At 45.4% G+C, this 22,076-nt stretch overlaps 1 protein-coding gene across 1 annotated transcript in view; it reads left to right on the forward strand.

The window, feature by feature from the left end:
- LOC147433694 (uncharacterized) overlaps nucleotides 1-22,076 on the forward strand; it is a 43,305-nt gene that overhangs the window by 12,838 nt on the left and 8,391 nt on the right. Inside the window, exons 4-11 of the mRNA XM_086490329.1 lie at nucleotides 13,552-13,878; nucleotides 14,702-14,870; nucleotides 15,341-15,558; nucleotides 16,758-16,979; nucleotides 17,080-17,191; nucleotides 18,535-18,785; nucleotides 18,886-19,038; nucleotides 19,471-19,577. Coding sequence (XP_086346455.1) covers nucleotides 13,552-13,878; nucleotides 14,702-14,870; nucleotides 15,341-15,558; nucleotides 16,758-16,979; nucleotides 17,080-17,191; nucleotides 18,535-18,785; nucleotides 18,886-19,038; nucleotides 19,471-19,577 — 1,559 coding nt within the window. The remainder of the gene's footprint in view (nucleotides 1-13,551; nucleotides 13,879-14,701; nucleotides 14,871-15,340; nucleotides 15,559-16,757; nucleotides 16,980-17,079; nucleotides 17,192-18,534; nucleotides 18,786-18,885; nucleotides 19,039-19,470; nucleotides 19,578-22,076) is intronic.

Raw genomic sequence — 22,076 nt, forward strand, 5'->3', positions numbered from 1 at the left:
TGGTGACTCACCACAAGCAGACTGATTTCTCAAGTGTCAAATCATCCACATAGCCTAGTACCAGAGAGCCAATCAAAGAAAGGTCTATATTGTCTGAAAGTAGAGCAAAAAGGCTAAACAACCAAAAATGTTTCCCAAAAGATAGAAGGGAAACAAGCTCGAAGAAGCTCTCAAATTGCGAGAGGAAGTACAATTCCATAATAGGTGAGGAACTATTCCAACAGACGCTCCACAAACGTAACAAAGAGAGGATATCACATAGTGCCTTGCCAGAGAAGACGCAACTAGAAGAACTGCAAGCAAGCAGCACCATAGAAAAAGCCGACATTTCAAAGACATCTTTTTTTTTTCGCCAAGAAAAAGATCCTTCTATTAGTTAATAAAATTGCCCATCGAGCTACAAACTGGCCCGACAAGAGGGGGCTACATCAGCATTGGGGAAGACTCTTTAAAGAAAAGGTGAGATATGTACAATGACGGCTAAATCTAGATATGGGAGGAGGAAACAACCACAGAGATGGCCAGTAGTGCCATCTAGGAGTCCCATGGACCATGGTGTAGAAAGGTTCTTGACGCCAAAGCTGCATGAAAGCCTCACGGTGCTCTTGCATACGGTTGAAGCTGCATGTAGCCTCTCGAACTGACCTCGAAGTGAATGGATCAGCTCCAACAATATATCTCGTATAGTCTCCACTGGTGGGATGGGGCGGGCCTTGAAGATGTGGAATCAAGGGGCTCTCCATATGAACTAGAGAGTTAGGCTGCAGATAAGCTCCCAACAAAGCTCTCTATCATTGCTCCACTCCTGAGGCCTAAGCGCTGTGGCAGGCTGGAGTGTGTAGGCAGGCCCTCCTGTATCACAATCATCCTGCTAGCCGAGGACAGCTCAAAACGAAGTGCTGGGCCGTGAGGGTGGACCAAGCAGCAGCACCCCAAGTGTATTGACTAGATGACGACAAAGCTGGCATCAACTGTAGAATCCGCGAGTTAAACTTGCAACGCCATGGGGCAATCCCATAGACAATGCCTCTGTGACTCAAGTGGGTAGTCACAAGCAACACAACCCACCGGGTGGCCACTGTAGACCAACCAACTCTCCACTGTGGTAGCTCGATGGGCGACAAGCCACTGGAACATGGTAACTCTCCTTGGCTATCTGTTGTCCCATAAACGCTCCCAAAAGTCTATCAGGAACTCAGTTGTGAGACCCTCCTCGTGCCAATGACCTGTTGCCGCAGGGCGGGCCTCTCTCGAGCAGTTAGTATGTGGTGCCCCGGTTGTGTTGTGTAATCGAAGAAAGGGATCCCTTGGTGATCAATTGAAGCAAAAGGGTCCCGCCAAAACCACTCCTCAGGGTCCCTCTGCACACGCCCCAAAGGGTGACTCTCCTAAGCCCAAAGCCACCACTGTCCAGTCTCAAAGATTTACCGGGTCAGGATCAAGCACACAGATCCTCCCTCTAATGCCCACAATTCGAATCTGCTGAAAACAACACTCTGCCACCTCTAGTGCCTCAATAGCAACTCTGTTGAGGCGGCCCTCTCGCGGAACCTCAAAGAACATGCAAAGGCTTGAGTCTGAGCAGGCTCGAAGTGCGATGAGGACCTCAAGACGAGTAAAGGCCCCATTGAGCTAGGAACTACTGGCTCGAGAGGCATGTGCCACTTTGATGGTAAAGCCTCGACGATGTCCCGACACATGCCCTATACCCCCCTCATGCGTCGCAACTGGATGCTCTGACTCTCCTCAGGAAGTGATGTAAACTGCAACCAATTTCCTAGGGTGCGGGCTGGACCCTCTACCATGGGACCCCATGAGACATGGGGTCTACTGCCCACCATGTGACCTCGTTGTGTACTGACCAACGGGTTCCATGTAAGAGGCTGCCTCAAGTGCTTGCTCCTCAATGCATGTGGGCTGATGTTGCTCAAGGCCCCCCCTCAGGTGCTCCCAAGACCGAAGTAAGCTCAACACGAAACGGTCCTCCCATCTCTTGCTTAGGCCCACTCTGCGCATCTCTGTGAAAATCCATGGAGTGGAGGGGCTCCATGGAACTCGGCCCCTCCACCCATCTATGAAACTCGGCCTCTATTTCGGTTTAGCAATAGCTCCTTCCAGGGCTCCTCCCCTGGAAGAAGACCTCTGACAATGAGCTTCCCAAGGAAGGCTCTACTCTGCCATGCTGGATCGATGATACCTGGAATCCCCTGAGAGCAAGTAGGGTGATGACCTGCCAAGAGACTTTGGCCCGAGCCGATTGCGTGTCTCTCACAATCCACTGAAAGTTCCTGATCAGCCTCTCTAGCTGGCTGATGCAAGAACTTGAGAATATCCCGCAAGATGTGATGTACCACATGGTGGCCAAGAGCACCTGATTGGCCACAACAGCCCTGCCAGTAAGAGAGAGCTGTGCCGAGCTCCAATGCAACAACTTCCTCCTCAGTTTGTTGCTCTGGTGACAAGTTAAAGACAACCTGGCAGCCCAAGTAGTGAACGTTTGTCCCCGGAGGGATCCAACGAAAGCCCTCTCCTGGCATCCAGTCAAGCGCGTGAGCATCACCAACCCAAAAAGCCACCGTCTAGTTGATCAATGCTTCTGACGCACAACAAAATACCTCTAGGGCCTGCTCACACCTGTGCCAATTGGCTGAAATGGGTAACTGTAGGCCACGCAAATCAACCTCCTGTGAGGCTAGAAATCTGCTCATCGCTTTGCGTAGAAAAGAAATAGGAAGGGGGGCAAGAGGACAACCTTGCGTGTAACCATGAAGTGTTCCCCTTGACATCCTGCTAGCAACACTTGACTCTGAGCACACCTATAGAGAGCAGACACCCCTCTAATCCATACACTGGAAAACCCATCCTGTGCAAAGTGTCCTCTACGAAGTCCCAGTCAACTCTGTCGTAGGCCTTCTCAAAGTCGAGAAGGAGCGCCACAAGATCCTCTCCTCGCAGGCGCGTGAGGACAGTCACCTCCCAAAAGGTGAAGATGTTGTCAAGGATACTATGCTCCTTGACAAAGCCTGTCTGAGTCTCATGTATGATGCTCTCAAGTAGTGGCTGAATTCTCAAACTCAAAAGCCTTTGCAAGAATTTTGTAGGCAGAATTTGAGTTTTAAAAAAGAATGAAAAAATTGTAGGTTGAGTTGAGAATGGTGATGGGCTACCATGGCCGAATCTCATGTGGAGATTCCCCCTCCTTGGGGAAGAGGTAGATCAAACCCTTGCTCATGCTATCAGGCATCTCCCTAGTGCACAAAATGTGCTGGTATGCACTACATAGGTCCTGTCCAAGCACCTCTCAGTACTCCAAGAAAAAGCAGGGAGTCAAACCATCCTCTCCTGTGCAACTATTACGAGGGAGTGCTTTGAGAGCCTCCTGAAGCTCCCCTGGTAGGAGAGGGCTCTTAAGCATCTGTCGCACTTCCTCAGTGACGAGGCAAGGCATTTGTGCCCACAAGTTGGAGAGGGGGAATCGAGAACACGCCCAACACACAACAATGCCACTATATGGCTCAGGGTATTCATAACACCACTGTCCTCTCGAATTCACCTTCAAAAAAGACCATTCACACCAGCAGAGCCTCGCTTGCACACTCCGTTGACTCACGCACCCATTGTAGCACCACAAGCAAGCACACTCACTCCGCACTGCTCATTCCACAACCCTCTACTCACACAACACCTCTCTCTTTTCTCTATCTTTGCAACATGGAACACTGCCGGTTCGGCGTACACCCACTCACGCACACAACACCGCGGATTGCACAAGAGTAGCATAAAAAAGAAGGGGGAACGACACCAAAAGCGACAATGATGGCTTCTTCTTCCTCTAAAAACGCTTACAAGCTTCAAAGAGCTGGTGCCATGGTTAGCTTTGGCAAGAAAAAGACACTTCTCATAGCTCCCACAAGCTCATTTCCTTGTGCAAGAACTCCTCTCGATGGTCTCTTTTCTCTTCCCCAAAAAAGCCCGAGAAAGCTCTCCCAAAACATTTTTTTTACAACCTCTTATAGAGGGCCCTTCAATTTTTTGGTATATGGTGTGTGATTGGCACATCAAGGCCCCTCAACTTAGAATTTTCTTAGGTGGTCGAGTCCACTTCTCCCTTTTTTATACACTTTGCACCCAAGGGGGCAACGACGGCGCCGTCGTTGCTCCAGGGGAGGGGCCATTTTTCCCTCAAAAAGATATTGGCCCCATCAGGCGCGGGAACCCCCCCCCCCCCCCCTTGCGGGGTGCCACATCATCACCTTCACGGCAGTGTCGACAACGAGACCGCAACGCCAAACCGCCCGCCAGCCGGCTGGGCAACGCCGACGGTGCACCACGCCATAGCCACAACGAGAGGACTCTCTCTTTCTCACCTCATGCTCCGAATGACTTGCTCGCTCCATTATATATACCATCCCCCTCTGCTCCAAGGCCACGTATATGGGTTCATGGGACTTGCGATGTGGCAGCTCGTGGGCCACCACCCCTCCAAACTCCCCTTGAACTCCACTAAAAAGTCCAAAAAAACCTTTTTTTTTTCTCCCACCTTTCAAAACCTGCCATTTGGTGCACAGTGCTTCGATGATGGTGCCGTAAAAACCCGGTGAAACTTCCCTTTGTTGGCTTCAATCCTTGCAAGCCCCGCCGCATTCCGACTTCACCGAGGCCGTAAACCAAGGCCACTAAAAACGGAAAAAGCATTTGGCACCTTCTCTCGAGCAAATGCTCCAAGTTTCAACCTGGCATAACGTGCTGCCCGTCATTCCGATTGACGCACCGTCAACTCGAGCTGACTCCACGTGATGCACACTATCTTTGAGAACTCTGGCGGACCCAAGAAAATGTCAGATGGCACGCCTACTGATGCTGTCAACTTGGCTCACAACTGGCCCACGGAAAATCTTTGACTGGCCATATCTTGCCCATCCGAGCTCCGATTGAGGATCCGGGAAGACTTGCATGCTCCACAACTTGAGCACTTTGCATCCATCCACTCACACCAGCTTTGGCCACTTGTCCCCACTTGCCCTGTCGTCTGAATCTGCAAAACATTCCGCCTTTAGCTTACTGTAACTTCTACACCACTGCTCCGTTTGACGAGCCGTCTTGACCGGCTTCTAGAGCACCTCAAACACCACCTTCCAAGGCATCATTCCAGCACTTCGGGCATCTCGACCTACCATCCCAATTTGCCCCTTTTGGCCTCACAAACCGCATCAAATCATGCATTTCAACCACCACTTGCCTTCGTACCTGCTCTAGCATCCCGCCATGTACATGTGGACACCCATAGCACTGTGCTACACTGCTTGCAACATCAACCAACTTTAGTTGCACAATCATTGCCCAACTTCCTCGTCGAACACTCATTTCCAACCAAAAACAAGCTTATTGAACTTAAAAACTGCACTAAACTCACAACCAAGCACATTTGAAAACCACAACTATATGTAGAGGATACGTACAAAGCTCCATCCTCATGGCATACTGTCCCTTTCAGGTGGGTTTCCGGGGCAACCCCTCTTGGCTACAATCTGGTGCACATCAGGCACTAGAGCCCTGTCAAAGTACATTTTGAGCCGCACACCGTTCACCTTGTGCGCCTAATAAGCTTGCCATTTGCCATTACTAGCTGATAGGTCTCATTAGGAAAGGCCTTCTGCACCTTATATGGCCCCATCCACTTCTTCTTAAACTTCTTTTGAAAAGTGAAAGCCAAGTAGCTCTCATACTTCATCACCACGTCTCCTTCCTGTATCTTCTTATTTGGCAGACTTTACCACTCGTTTCTCTCGTTGATTCACATAATAGTCTAATGCTGCCTCTCTGTCCAACTGCAAAGCTTCAATCAAGACTAACAATCGGATCCTGCAAAACCTCCTACTGAGTGGCATTGACGTGCCACATAACTTTTAAAGCACCTCGTTGTGCATGCACTGGCAACACTGCCTCTTTACCATAGATGAACTTGAATGGAGTGAAATTCGTATCCACCTTATAGGACGGCGTGTATGCCCATAAGCACTTCTCTAGATTTGCCTCCCACTCTGCCTCCTGCTTGTATATATACTTCGTCAGCATTTTAATGACCTACCTGTTGGCGCTCGCCACTAGACCATTGCATTGGGTATGATGGCGTGAAGAAAACCGATTGTGAATGCCCAACTTTTTCACTAATGCCCGCGTTAACTTACTTCTAAACCCCTAGGCTCTATTAGAAATGAGCACCCATGGCACTTCAAAATGGCAACAAATGCAATAGAAAACAAACTTAGCCCCAACATGTGAATTTACCTCCTTAATTGCCTTAGCCTCAACCCACCTAGTGAGGTAGTCAATGGCCACCACAATGTACTTCTTCCCACTTGCCGACTTAGGGAGAGGACCGATGGCATCCAATCCTCCTTCGCAAAAGCACTCTGAGCGATGATAGCCCCCTGCGATTCGGTTACCAGACACCTTTTACCCATGGTTTGGCACTCGTGGTAGGTCTTCCAGCAATAATGCACATCTCGTATTATGGAAGGCCACCAAAAACCTGCTCTTAGCACTCGAAATAGCACGTGGTCTTTTCCTTGATGTCCGCTTTCTTCATGGCATTGCTCCAGCACTATGCCAATCTCTTCTTTGTAAAGCACTCTCCTTAGAACCCGGTCTCTACCATAGGTCATCAAGTCTTCACCTACCAATGTAAACTTGCGGTCCTTTTGCACCATCCTTCTCCTATGTAGCTTGGATAAACGCTCTGAACACTGCCTTGTACCCAGAAAATCTTCTATTTCCTTCAAGGACTCTCTACCTGTGTAAGTGGCTGGTGCCACATATAGCCCTGCAACATGCACCTATACCTTGCTACTAGCTAGCTGGTCCGGCTCTTGGTTTTGCTCTCTCTTGACATGCTTAAACTGAACCTCTTCAAAGAACTTTAGTAGCTTCTTGATGGCAAAAAACCAATGCTTCAAGGAATCTCGTTTTACCTGCCATTGGCGTAGCAATTGCTTGATGACCAGCAACGCATCACCTTTCACCACCAACGTGGAAATGCCAAACTCCATGCACTACTTCAAACCCAAATGAAGACTGAGGTACTCTGCCTCATTGTTGGTGTGGACGTCCTCTAGATCATAGGACTTCAAGAAGATCACCTTGCCCTGCGGGTCCTGTATGACCACACCACCCACTGCTTTCTGTATCATCCTCCTATATGTACCATCAAACCACATAGTAAACGCAACTTCCAAATCCAGTTCCTCTCTTGCTTCATCTCCCACGAACCGTTAGATAAACCGGCAAATCAATGCCCTTGTTGACCAAAATGTCCACCAAGTGAGACCGACTAGTGTGGTTGATCTTAAACTCAAACAAGAACTCCTTTAGCTCTAGTGTCCACTTCATAATTTGCTTCCTTGGCTATAAATGCAGCACCACTTGGGAAAATAGATTGTTAGCTGTTAACACATAGAATTTATGCACAATGGGATGCACTTTGAACTTCTTGCAAGCAAAAACCAAGGCCATCACCCACTGCTCTGCTTCCGTATAGGTAGTCTCCTCGGGACTTATCACCCTACTTTCAAAGTAGATAGGCTTGTAGCTTCTCCCTACCTTTTGCAGCAACACCGCTCCAATCGCCACAGTACCTACCATCATGGCAACATAGAAATCATCCTCATGGTTGGGAGGACACACCGTTTGTGGCTGACACAAGATATCTTTTACACTGTCAAAAGCTTCTCGAGCTTCTTCATCTCGTTGAAACCCATGAACCTGATGAGCCCTTTTTTGAAGAGGATACACATACTGGGACAACATCCAAAAAAACCGCGACAAATACTTCAGATTATGTAGAAAGGAGGCGAAACCTTGAGCACTTAACGGAGGCTCCATTAGAACCAGAGCCTCGACTTTCTCCGGATTAGCTTCAACTCCATTTTGCGACACCACATGGCCTAATAGCTGAGCTCGAGGTTGTGCCAGCTTGCACTTCTTGGGGTTGAACCGACCACCTTCTTCATTAAGCTCTGGAAACATAACTGCAACTTCGATAGGTGCTCCGCCCTAGAGCTATAGCAACCGATATCGTCCATAAACACCTTGATGAACCTGCCCAAATATGGACCACCCTCTTCATCCAATCTTGGAAGGTAGCATAGACATTTACCAACCCAAATGGCAATCCTGCGGTAGGCAAAACATCCCCATGGAGAGATAAAAGTAGTCTTCAATTGGTTTTCAAACGCAATACCTATCTGGAAGTACCCTGAAAACCCATCCATGATTGAGTACCTTTCATGGGTTGCGACCTGGTTTAAGTTTTAAGATCTTGTCCTAGAACGATAATGGGTAGTGATTCCACTTGGTAGAGCTGCATTTAATGGTTTGTAGTCGACACACACTCTCCGTTTCCCATTCTTCTTTGGAGTGATGACCCCACTGGAGAAACCCACTCCGACTCCTTCACGGGTTAGATAATACTTGAATCTAAGAGCTTGGGCTTCCTTTTGAATCTCCCCTAGTTACTTAGCTTCTGCGCTTTCGGCTTGTACCCCTCTTTGAGTATAATCCTGTGCTTCACACCCTTCGCCCCTCGCAAGTCCTTGTACTCCGTTGCAAATAGATTAGGATATGATGCATACACCTGAACATAGCTCTCCTTCTCTTGGTCAAATCCTTACACACACACACACACACACACACACACACACACACACACACACACACACACACACACACACACACACACACACACACACACACACACACACACACACACACACACACACACACAGAGAGAGCTTGTCGAGAATACGAGCGAGCCTCTGTGTAGCGTGTCCTACCTTCGAAGTGTCAACCCACACTGTGCGCCAGCCGTCACTTACACATTAGCCGGCCCTTGCCTCCCACGCTATCTGCGCATCCGCCATCCATCGCCTACGTTGGTTGTGTCACTTTGCGGCACATCAGCCCACTCTTGCTTCCCACGCTACGTGTGCATCAGCCATCCATCACCTACATTGGCTGTGTCACACCCACTCTACTCAGAGCTTGCTTTTGCGTGCCTCCTTTTCTTGGGATTGTGACAGTCTCTCCATTGGGAAGGGGTTGCTACAGTCTAGTTTGAGACATCGCATAAGGCTAGTCTAGCATTGGTACTGAACCCCCTCAACCACTGAGAGAGCCACATGAAGAGAGGCAATAAGAGGCAGATAGAAATAGCTCTAGTCAGGTAAGTTTACAGGTGCAAGGAATTGCCGCAAGAATCGCTTCTTTAGGCTTGTTCTCTTTTGGCACAGATACCATCATCATGGACTTCGATGGGATATCCATTGGAATCAAACTTTCAGCAGATACACTCAACTCCATTCATAGTTCCTTGGCCACACGTAGAGGCATGCTGTTTGGTTTGCACACCTGCTAGTCTTCCTCAGAGCGGCTGTAGCAGGGCTATAGTCACTTGCACAAGACATGTAGTTATAGTTACAATTGGTCTTGGGTTCACATTGGACGGACTCTCACCTAGGCAGTGACGTGTAGAAAGACACGGGTGGTAGTCTAGTGGACACCGTGGCCAGATTTTGATCAGCACCACCACAGTTTGGAGATAAGACATAGCTAGATTGTCTGGGATATTTTGCTAGCCGTTGGTGGCTCGTTATGATTGTATATGTGTAGTTGGTTCTAGTCGTCCTATGCTTCATCTATTTTCTACTTCATCTCCCTGCACATTGGATCCTCGACACCCCCATTGTACCTCAGAGTCCTCGGCTCGGAGCTAAGCGTGTTGCCAGCGAGAGTCTGTACTGGTTCCATGAGTTAGTCGAATTCCATTGAGTTCTGAGTCTATTGTTGTGTCTTTGAGTTGCTCATACCATTGCTCTATTGTGCTTTCTTTCTGTTGCAGTGAGTTTTCAAGCATATTGCATTGAGGAGCACCCACAATAGAGAGCATGACACATTTTTCCTGCTACAGGTGCTCTCATTTTTGGCACGCCCAGCGGGACCTCAATTGAAGTCTTACTCCACTCAGCATACATGGTCGAGTTTAAGGAGCTAGCTGGTTCAACCCCTCACTTGGTCTAGCCAGCTGGTGTGGTCTAGCTAGGTCCTATACACCTCCGCCCTCGTCCAACTTGGTCTAGTCCATGTTCGCCTCGTCCGGGTTGGTCTAGCTCGTCTAGTCTAGCTGGAGTGTTCTAGTCGAGTCTGGTCAAGTGGGTCTAGACTATCCAACAAGTTCAAGGGTCTTTGTGCCTAGAGCTTGGGTGGGTTTGTTGCTACTGCATGACACACACAAGACAATCTAAAGATCGACAAAGCCCACTACGGACCCCTTTGAAGTACTACCACAGAAAGTGCCAGCCTTTTGTGCCGAGTACAAGTCTCCCTGCCCCACTACCCCTACCTTCTCAAGCATCTACCTTGACTCCCTCAACCAGCTCCTCACCACCCCGATCCCCTGGCCTATTACACTTCCCACCAACTGTGCTACAATAGGCTCTTGAGCAGGCAGCCATGGAGGAGCTGACAAGCATTCTCTCACTAAGGTGAACATAAAGTTTTCCCACTTTCAAAGGACTGGCCACAAAGGATGTAGATGACCATGCTAGGAGATTTGTATCCCTCTGCAGGGGTCGTGGCCTCAAAGAGAAGACGCCTACCTAGTGCTCTTCTTGTCAACCTTGGATGGCTTAGCAGATAAATGGTACAATTAGTTTGTTAAGAACCACTTTGCTACTTGGGCAACACTAATGTCACATGCGCACTTCACTTGCGCCACGTGGACATGATTCTACCATGGTCTAGCATTAGTTATAACCTAGCTTAGGACTGAGCCTGGCGCCTTTGTGAGCCTCTAGCAAGACGTGCATGTCTAGGCCAGTCATAGTTGCATACCCTCTCTTGCACAGTGTCAATATTCAGCAGGAAGTCATCGTTTTGCAGATTTTAGCATTTCAGCCCTAGCGTTTTTCACTTTTAGCCCGTCATCATTGTCGTCGACATCATCGGCAAGTCCATTGCATCTAGACCATTGTACCAGATTTGTGCAATCTATAGCATAGACCTCTCTCGCCATAGAGAGAGAGGGGCCCTTGGAGGAGGGTTTCAAAACCGTCTGGTGTCGTATTCTTCTCTCTCTCTTTCTCTCAGTCTCAGCACTTTCATTCACAGTAGCATTCACTTTGTTTGTGATCATTGCACTCTCTCTCTAAAGGAACGGAAGGCTCTCCCTTCCGTAAGTAAAAGGAACCCTTGAGCATAGTTCGGAGCACTCATCTTGAGCAATATCAACATTCACTTCCGTTGCACCTTACAACTAAGGCAAGAGTTCTGTGAAGCTTTCAGACCAGGTGACTTTCAAGAGAAGGTTTTGGAGAAGTTGGCAAACCTAGTGCTCCAGCTAGATGAGACTTTTGCAAAAATCATGACAAGCAAAGTCTTTGGTCGCCAAGCTTCCCAACAACCAAGAGAATTCATGGCCAAGAAGTGGGTGGAGAAGTCTCTTCACAAGCCTTCTTAGCAGAACCTACGAGAGAGTCTCTGACCTAAAGAAACTCTGGAGGAGTTTGTCGTTGCTGCTACCAGGATAGAAGCGGCAAGGAAGCTATTCAACGCCCCTTCTCAGGTAGAGACTGCCTCAATACTCATGGAAAGTCAGTCTGACCCCTTGATTTCTTTACGTAGGGACACTAGAAGCACTAAACTTACAACAAGGTCTTCAAGAGGAGAGGCCCTTCTCTCTTTGACAGGAGAAGTCTCCACATCAAGAAGCTTTGGACCAAATCAGGAGAGAGCTAGAAGAGCTATGGACTCAACAAGAGTGCTATGGTCTGGTGTAGCTCATGTCGCTCTCCAGGGCATCCTCCACATGAATGCCCCCTTCGGGCTTATTGCCACCTCTGTGAAAAAGCTAGACATGAAGACAAGGATTGCTACTACCTAAAGGGATAATGGAAACTACGGCTGAGCCTTGCTCCTACTCTTCAACAAGGGTTGGCAATTGCATCCAACATGGTTTCCCCCTATGGCCCTCCAAACTACATGCCACCTTTGCTGACTACACCTATGCAAGGTATGCAAAGCACTTTTCCATCTCAGAGCTTCCTTCAGCCCCTCAGAGCTTCTACACCTTAGCTTCCACCTCCATGCAGCTAGAGCAAAGACCACCTCGTCCTCCGACTTGCCCATCCAATTGGCCCATTTTGTGCTACAGATGCGGGGACTATGGGCACTACCAAAGCAAATGCCCCTTGCCAGAAGGGTCTCCTCCTTGCGGTTATTGCCCTGAGGCCAAGGATCACCACAGTAAGGATTGTCCCAAACAACACTTATCCACATCGTAAGTCCAAACCAACCTGAATTCACCTTTTCCAAAATCAATTTGATAGCAGTCAGCATCAAACCTTAACCGTCACCTTCTATTCATGTGGTGCCAGGCTCCTATGTTCGATCATAGGGACCTGTTGGAGTTCCATACCACCATGTGTATCTCTCTCATAGTCGCAAGTTCGTATTCTACAGCCTTGCCATCAATGATGACTCGACCATTGTGGTATATGGCTCTCTTGCCCACTTTCCGGGCCTATAAGACTCGTGGCATGAAAGCCGTCTATGCTCTATGTGAATACGTGTAAGGTCGTCATCAAGGCAGATGGAGTCATGGGCGAAAGTGCGTAATATCACCTTGTACCGCATGAAAGCGGTCCTCTCTATCTCACTCTGAAATTCTAGGATGAGAGCCCTCTGCTTGGTTGTGTCTTTACTGGCTCTCTCTAAGATTTGCTATAGGGGAGGGTCTTCTCTTCCTTATAGCCAAGCTTCTTGCATAACATCTTCCCATTCATTTCTAGAGATGAATGAGTCTTCTCGGGATGCGGGTGATGTGGATATTGTCGAATCACTTTTTGCAATTCCTCTTTTTGTGATTCTTCCCGTACCCCTTTGTGAAGGTTTTTCTTCACCACCTCCACCCATCCATCCTATTTTGGCTTCAATCTTCTCCTTATGCTTGCAGTAATCACCATAGTGAGCCTCTCCTTAGTGTGTGTGTCAACTTCGGGGATCTCTCCTTCTCTGGAGGACTGGTCTGGTAGAGAAGCCACCTCCCCTATAAGGTGATCAATCTCCTCTCTCAATCGCCTCCTCCTCTCATGCTCAATCCTCCTCCTCTTTCTTGGAAGCCTCTTTTGTTTGCTTCCATTCTTCCTCCCTTGCTTTCTTCCGAGGCTCGGTTCCCTGCTTCAATTTGCTCAACTCCGCTTAAAGAAAATTGATTTGACCAAAAATCTTGCGGTTTATCATACGAGTTCATCCTTGGTGGTATCCATGAGCTCTTTGAATCTTTCTTGGAGATGGGCAGAGTTGGTGGGAGCCTTGTTTTTTGAGAGGGGGGGCGGGGGGGGGGGGGGGTGGACGTCATCTCTCTGTGTGTTCACATGGATATTGGTTGTGTATGTGTGTGAGAAAGAGCGAGCGTACCTAAATTGCCCATCATGAGAGAAAAAAGAGCCTTGCTGTGTTCCAAAAGGATGTTCATGCGCTTTTCTTGCTATTTGACAGATAATGGCCACATTGCCTCCAAGCTCTACAGATGGTTCCAGTGTTGTGGAGATCATGCTTTTATATTCCAAAGGAATTATTTGTGGTGAACGGGGTGGAAGTGTATCCATTTATGAAAGGGTAGATGAGAAAGAAGTTAAAGAAGGCTTAAAGAAAGTATGTGCTTTCAAGGTAGACAAGGGTGGAGCAACAATTTGTGGTTTGGCTTTGTCTACAAATGAGGAGCTGCTAGGATGCACCTTGAGCAACAATCACCTAGTAACTATACCTTTTCAGCATAGAGACCTTTTCAAACAAGACGAGATTCCAAAGGAACTTGCTGCTCAGGTATTACTTTTTCTCCCTTTTAGCCAAAGTTGAAGCAGTCACGTGTGCTTTTGGTTGTGGGAAACATCAGTATTTAGGTCTTTGTTGAGATGGTTCTTTCCAGTTGTTTAGATCACTTGAGGCGAATTTTAATATGAGTAATTTTTTGAAAACCATCTAGAAAATAAATAAAAGTCACTGTTCTGAAGTTTCATGGGTAGACAATACCATATGCAGACATGTTGTTGGGTAGCATCTTGTCCAACATCCAGAGGAAATAGATTGCTCTTACCAGTTGAATTTTGATAGAGAGTACTTTTTCAAAACTCATCTACAAAATAAAAAACAGGCACACTGTTCTGAAGTCTCATGGTTAGACAATACCATATGCAGACATGTTGTTGGATATCATCTTGTCCAATATCCAGAGGAATTGGCATACCAGTTTTAGGTTGCTAGATTAGCTTAGCGGGCCCAAGAGTTTGTTGTCTAATGAAGCGTCATTTTTTACATGGTACATGCTAAGACGACTCTCATAGCTGGGTAAAAGTGAGATATGTTCTTCGCATGGGCTTGACATTGGAACACTTGTTTTGTCTCAGAAGCTTCAAACAAATTTTCTTGTGAGTTTGTGTGCAATGCTCTTTGCCACTATCAGCACTTAATGGGTTTTCATTTCTCACTTTCTGCAATTTATGGTCTTACATCCTTATTGCCATATTGTGTTTACATCTACTCTGGGGTAAATCTTGTATGGATGAAAAGATTCGACGATTGAACAGTTTTCTGATCCGTTGCAGGTCTCTCAGCTCATGAGTTTCTATCCAGTTTTGGTGTTTTGCAGGCTTATCATTTTGGACGCATAACGGGAATAGACATTTGCACTCGCAAGCCTATAGTTGTCACATGTGGTGCTGACAAAAGTGTACGTGTTTGGAACTATCATGAGAGGACTTGTGAGATTGTGAAGTCTTTTCATGAGGATGCTTTTTCAGTGGCGTTGCATCCCAGTGGTAAGTGATCATATATTAATTGAGTACTATATGAGTAGAGGAAAGTTATCAAATGATTTGGAGCTTGTTAGGGCCTGGTAGTGAATGTGTGTACTGGAAAGGAATCTGGGATTGCTGCAAAGAACCCATTCAACATACACTAATTCCTTATTGAGTGTACTCTTACTTATGAACTCAATCTTCTCTATAGATGCACATCATTAAGTAATAAAATGCCTGGAGCTTGTTAGGATCGGAAAGGAATGTGGATATCTTTCAGCCACGTATGCTTCATGATGTGCATCTATAGAGCAGAGTACACTGTAAAACCTCTTCTCAACCCAAAATAATCACAAAGAACCTCGATCGTGGAGGTCAGGGGAATGGTTCTAGACGCAGGGCTCTTGTTACTTGTATAACCTGGAAAAATTATTTAAATCTCAACTGGCAATTGATTCTGCCCTTTTTTGCTTTTCTTTCAATGAATGCAGGCTTGCATGTTCTGGTAGGATTCTCAGACAAGCTGAGGTTCATGAATCTTTTGATTGATGACATACGGCTGGCAAAAGAGATAGGAATCAAGAGTTGCCAAGAGTGTACGTTTAGCAATGGTGGTCAATTTTTCGCTGCTGTTCATAACAATGTAGTTCAGATATTCTCCACATATACCTGTGAAAACATTGGCAATTTGAGAGGTCATAGCGGTAAAGTAAGTTTGCTTTTATATTAATGCTATTGTATACCTAGATCTGTGGGCACTTATGATGCATTCCTGTTAAATGATAAGCATAAGAGGTCAGTCTAAGGTAAGGCATGTTTGCATCCATGTTTGTCTAGCAAAGAGTTCTATTTAACGTGGTAGGGTTCTTAATGTTTCTCCAATTTATGTTCATATAAGGTCTTCACTATTATTTTTTCTTCTGCTCTGTTTGTACTTGTTTTCTCAAGTTTAGATCTTTTTGATGAAGGTTGTTATCTTGATTACATCGATGTGCAGCACTTTTCATGGGACAGCCCACACTTAGAGTGCTATTGCAGCTGAGAGACCAGAGACAGCTGGGTCCCTTCTTACTAGAGATTGAGACACATAGGGACACGCTCCTCGAGTCACCCACACACATGAGTGGAGGGCAACATTCATAGGTCATGGACCTTTTTTAGAGAGCTACCCCAGTCCCAACCACGGACAGTGACGGATGGGTCACACTATAGCAGGCAGAGATTGTTCGAGCCCATAGATACCCTAGAGCACGAGGATAACAGGCCTAGAGAGTACATCATGGGGCCATCGAGGATATCCGATCACGACATGAGCAGATCGCAGAGAGGGAGATAGAGATGGCCTTCTCAGACCCTGCTGCTATTTTGCGGGGATTCTTCACTCCCTATCCACCTATGCATGCCATACTACACTGTGAGTTTGGTACCGGATGGATCTAGCTAGCCTTTTGCATATCATGATTCTACTCGCCTGTGCAGATAGTTCCACATCCATTAGAGTTAGAGCTCCATCGCTCTCATCCCTTTGATACATATACACACACCCGCTTGTTAGTCTAAATTGTTTTGTAGTGGGTCTTTCATCCTTTTAGCTGGATACCACTGACCAGAGGACACATGTATGCCGTTTTGTCTCATAGGCCAAATTCGACCTCTATAAGACATTAATAAAGCTTTCTTTCTCTCTTTTTTATATTTCATGCCTGTGTGTGTGTGTGTGGTGGGAAGGGAAAGGGGGGGGGGTGTGTGTGTGTGTGTGTGTGCGTGTGGTGGGGGTTGGGGGAGTTTTGTTTGGGGTGCTTTGTACGTTTGAGCTCTCCAATTCTTGTTTCTGAAGGTTTTGTTTTCTTTGTGATAAATTTACAAATCCCTGAGTCTTTACATGAGGGCTTGCTTTTCCTGCTTCAGGTGCAATATGTATGGTGGTCCTCGGATGACACGTTTATATCGACAGCTGGTCTAGATGGAGCCATTTATGAATGGCGGGTCAAAGACTACAAGCGAAACCGTGAGAATGTTCTCAAGGGTTGTGCATATACCTGCGTAGCTGGTGCATACAATGCCAATACCTTTATTGCTGTTGGCTCAGACAGAAAATTGAAAGAAATGGATGAAACTCAAATTGTGAAGGTAAGGCTTCTCTTATTGTCTTCAAGGAATCCTTTTTTTTTTAATAGCAGCAATTTCTTATGGTGCATATGTAACACTTTTTTAATATGCTTTCTTGCAGAGCTTCAATAGTGCGGCTCTGTTGACACAAATTTCATTATCTGATGGAAGCCGGTTGTTGTTTGCGGGTACAGAATTTGGGGGTGTTCGGAGTTATCGCTATCCCTTGACAGGCAATGCTCACATGGTTTTCTTTAAGCTTGTGGTGTGTGGTTTTAAAGGCACAATGTGTTGTTGCTATTAGGAATGGCATACAAATTAAGGTTAATGTCTGAAACTTTTCCTTTCAGTCATGTAACCTGTGCAAGCAGGGAGTTTGTTTATGTGGCTTGATGTTGCCGAGCTTCTACTGCTGGGTTTGCATCCAAACAATGATATGCACGAAATCATACAAGCCAATCAAATGTGTCGTTGAATTGTGTAAAATGTGGTGGTGTATAGAACATAGTAACATGGGGCGTGCCCTGAACAGCCGGGAACAGGAATGGGAGACGGGCTTAGAGGCGAAAGCCACCATTTACTTAATGTAAGCCCAAAGAAGATTCTAGGGTTTAGAGTGGGAACTCAAGACATAAGGTGCACCACAAAGTTCTTGTTATGTATGACGTTGGAGAACATGATATGCAGTGACATGGGATAGTGGTGTCAGCATGCATAGCGGAAATGGAGGAAAGAGAGAATGGAGCAAAGAAGAGACTGAGAGCAAATGGAGCCAAAACATGCTGACCGTAAACTGAGTGCATGCTGGATACGATGATGGGAGGAGCGTAAACAGGAGTCTTCTAGGTGCTCCAGGCTGCTTGTGGGAGGTTAGAAGCTTGTGATTTACAGCTCCTCTAGGTATTACAATTGGGCCAGTTTTACACACTTTTAAGTACCATAAGGTATAAGAAGTTCTTGTTGATATACCCGTCTGACACATTTACAATAGTGTCTAACTTGCCTTGCGATTTTAGATGCTACAGAACATATCTTTTTTCATGGTCATGTTAGTCACAATGGCACTGGAAGGTTCTATAAAAAAGACAAAGTATTTCCGCTTAGATACTGCAGTGAAAAGATCTGACCAACAAATAACACTAATTAGAAAAAGGAAAAGGCAGTAGAGATTCTCCTGTATTGGGCTTATTTGTTGCTCCTGCTTATAGCTTCACTTGTGGTAGTATATGCTTAAGTGCAAATTGACACTACAACATCAACAAGGTGATGTCAGGCCAAACATCTCAGGCCAAATGAGTGTGCGTATGAAGTTTTATATGATTCTTTTTGACATAAGTAAGAGAATAGCTCTAGCTATTTTTTTTTTCTTATCTAACAATCTTGCTTGTTAAGGGAAATTCATCTGGAACTTTTCTTATCTCAATTTCGCTGATCTGTTGTGCTATCATGAGGTGTAGAACTTTTCAGGGGTTCTAGCTTAAATGTATCAGGTGCCATTTTATTGCTGGTAACTATGAGCTCTGTGTTGTTTCTTCTGCTGACAGTTTTGAACTGATTTTGTCCTCAAAATACTTAGGCGAGTACCAAGAAGTTCAAGCAAGTAGTGCATATATTACTAGAATGGTTGCCTCATATGATGCAAACCTGCTTTTTGTGGCTGGTGAGGATGGGGTTTTATCTATCTTTGATGTGAAGGACAGAGAGAAGGCACTAGTTATTGGTGCTTTAAGGCGAGAAAAGGAAGCCTTTGGATGGGCTGAAGAAGTTCTGATAACAAAAACGGATCTGGAAGAGATGCGAGCTCACATGCAAGAACTTGAAGAGAAGGTGTTTTGCTTTTTATTTTGGGCTTTTCCCCTCTTATTAATGAAGTGGATGGCCCTGCACAACTCAGAGTCCTGGCCTTAGCTTGAATCATCCTCTATAGGTTTCCGAACTCAAGACTGACAATGAGTATCAAATGAGACTCAAGGACATCTCTCTCAATGAGAAAGTAAAGGCTATTAATGACAGCTTCCAGCGTCAAATTGAAGAGGCTCAATCAAGATATGACAAGCTTCTGCAAGAGAAAAATCAGGAGGTTAGAAAAACTTACTTGGTTCAAGTTATAATATTTAGCATTGTGTTTCAACTCTGTATGATAGTGCTGCATCCAAATCATTCTCAAATGCATGACGTTGATGCTTTCTTTTCAAGCTATAACGTCATGGAGTACAACTATGGCATACAGTGTTTTCCCTGCATTCCTTAGGTCCATAATTTGAACATTATAATGGTGTTTTTGCATATAAAAGACTCTATACAGAACCATATCTCATTCAATAAAATAATCTAGCAACCAAATACTGCATCATTTATCTACTTGCTTTGGTTCAAAATGGATGTGAAGTTTCTGCCAATGTAGGTGGTAAAGATGTGTGTATATAGCCATACTAATTGGTGCTCCCATACAACATTCAACACACTTTCTAAAGTTCTTCCTTTATTGGTTTTTGTTTATTTGGTGATTTAGGAGTTGAATCTAGAGGAGAAACAAGTCTACATGGAAGAGAGACACTTACAGCAATTGAAGGAACTGGAAGAGCAGTGGCAACAGAAGATGATGCAAGAAGTTCAAAGGTGACATTTCAAATTACTAGGGTTTGCTTAAGTCACTAAAAATCTCTTGAAATATTTGTGAGTGAGGTATAGAATCCTTGCGAGATTCTGAAGTCTTCTAAAAATGCCAAGCTGCTTGACTTCGACATTGGCCTTGCTTCAAGCAAAATCATTATGCAGATTGCAGAGTTGGGTGCTATTACAATCTTGCATATTGTTTGATGCAAAGCAGTCAATTTTGGAAACATCAGAACAAAGTATCTCCGCTTCTACAAGCTTAAGAAATATTGTACTGATATTACAGTCACCTTTGGCACAGGAGCTCTGGTCGCTGACAGAAGATGGATACTGGGTGTTAGGGTTTAGAGTCACCAGAAATTGTGCTTGCTGAAAAATATTGACAGTTGGAAATGAGGACTGGCAAAAGAAAGTTAGAAACATCCCATGGATCCCAAAACTAAGATAAGAAGACTTGTTACAATAGAGGCATGTAGCCAAAAGGTATCTTTAAAGATCAAAGAGGATTCCAAGCTGAGTGCTCTCTAGGGAGTTGCCTAGTCACAGGTCTTGGGTTTAGATTTAAGCCCAGAAGGTCTGTTAAGCTGCAAAGGAACCTTGTCCATTTTACAAGCTTCAGCAAGGGAGGAAAGTTTCTTTGCTAGCCATAAGTCAACCTCTTCAGAGCTGCTGTTGGTGGTCAAATCTGTACTTGGTTCCTGCAGATCTGACCTTAGGGTTGATAATGTGGAATTGTGAACTGAAGAAAAAAGGGGGGGGGGGGGGGGGGGGGGGGGGAAGGGGCAATAATATTGCCTTTCTTGCATCGCACAAAGTAAAGCGCACACTGCAATATTGCGCCCCCATCAGGAGTCGAGAGAGAATGAAACAAGGTTCTTCCCATCATCTTTGGAGGGTGATAGAAACTCAGTTCGTTGGTTTTATGGAGTACGTTTAACTCAACGAACTGGGTTTCTTTATGTTATGCCTTTTCTAAAACTATTTTTAATTGAAGAATGGTTTGTTTTCATGTAGTTTTGTTTAGTAACAAATAATTTTCCTTTTTCTGCAAGTGTCCCTTGCTTTTGTATATTTTGCATCCTGAATCTTCCAAGTATCCAACAACTGAAGTCAGAAGGATACATTGCTGATCTTTTCAGAAATCTTGAAGAGCCAGTAATATCTCATGCTCTCTTTGGAAAAAGATTCTCCTTACCCTTCATATTCCTAAGGCATACCTTCTCAAACCGAAGAAGCATCCAAACTTCTTCCTTAAATTGCAAGTTGCGGTGATGCTTATGTGCTGCTTTCTTGTGCCGTTCTTGACACTTCTGCAAAGCCTCCTTAACCTTAGCACAAGCACTCTCGTGATCCTCTACAAAACGATCTCCCTAAAAAATCCTGTCCTTGGTGCTCAAAATAGGAGGAACCTTTTTGCCATGGTTGACAATCTCAAAGGTTGTTGTCCCCGTCGACGTATGAATGGTGTTGTTGTATGTAAACTCGACTAATGGCAAATATTGCTCCCAAGAAGACTTATTCACACTTTAACAAGGCCAAAACCATTGCATTGGTTATCTTTGACTGTCCATTGGTCTATGAATAAAACGATGAAGAGAATTTGAGCATAGTTCCCACATTCTCACACATTGCTCTCCAAAACAAACTAGTAAACGGGGGATCCCTATCTGAAACAATACATGTAGGTATCTCATGTAAGCGAAAGATGTGCAAGACAAACTGTTTTGCCAGATGGTTGGCCTTTAATGTATTCTTCAGTGGTATAACCTGCTTGTTGAATCTATTTACTATAGTCCATATGCCATGATGTCCCATCTTGGGAAGATAAAAAAACAAAGTCCATTGCTATACTCTCCCAAAGGCGACTTGGAATTGGTAAAGCCTTTACGAGTCCCGTCACAAAGTGACTCTCATACAACACTTTCCGACATACCATACAAGTATAAACTTTCTCGTCCACATTCTTCTAAAGCGAAAGTATCTCTCAACACCCTTAATTGTTGCCTCTAGGCCTTTGTGACCAACAAAAGGAGCATTGTGACACTCCCTCAACACCTTCTACCTCAGGCTACGAGACACACACAATATAGTCTTTTGGTACCGAAGTGACAACGGATATCTATGGCTTGCGAAACATTGGGTCTATGAGACTGCAATTACATTTTTCTTTCCCTTTAGATATACTATTAGGAAATGGAACTACGAAAAAATGTTCGAAAGCTTGTCATGGGACAAGAAGTATCTCAAACTCTAATCATATTCATGTATATTGCCAAATCTGCATTGAACAAGTAATGCCTCCACTGACTTAAAGCATGTATGACTGGTAAGAGCTCCTTTTCATATGTTTGTGCAACCCTCTTTGGCTTGTACAACATCTTGATCTCTCGTAAGCTATGACATGGCCATCTTGCATTAAGACCGCTCCCAGACTGCTTCTGCAAGTGTCACAATAAACTCCAAAAGACTGTTGCAAATCTGGCTACTTCAACATTGGCACTG

Source organism: Adiantum capillus-veneris, chromosome 19 (genome assembly GCF_014529385.1).
Source record: "Adiantum capillus-veneris isolate H3 chromosome 19, ASM1452938v2, whole genome shotgun sequence".
In the NCBI taxonomy this organism is placed as follows: domain Eukaryota; kingdom Viridiplantae; phylum Streptophyta; class Polypodiopsida; order Polypodiales; family Pteridaceae; genus Adiantum; species Adiantum capillus-veneris.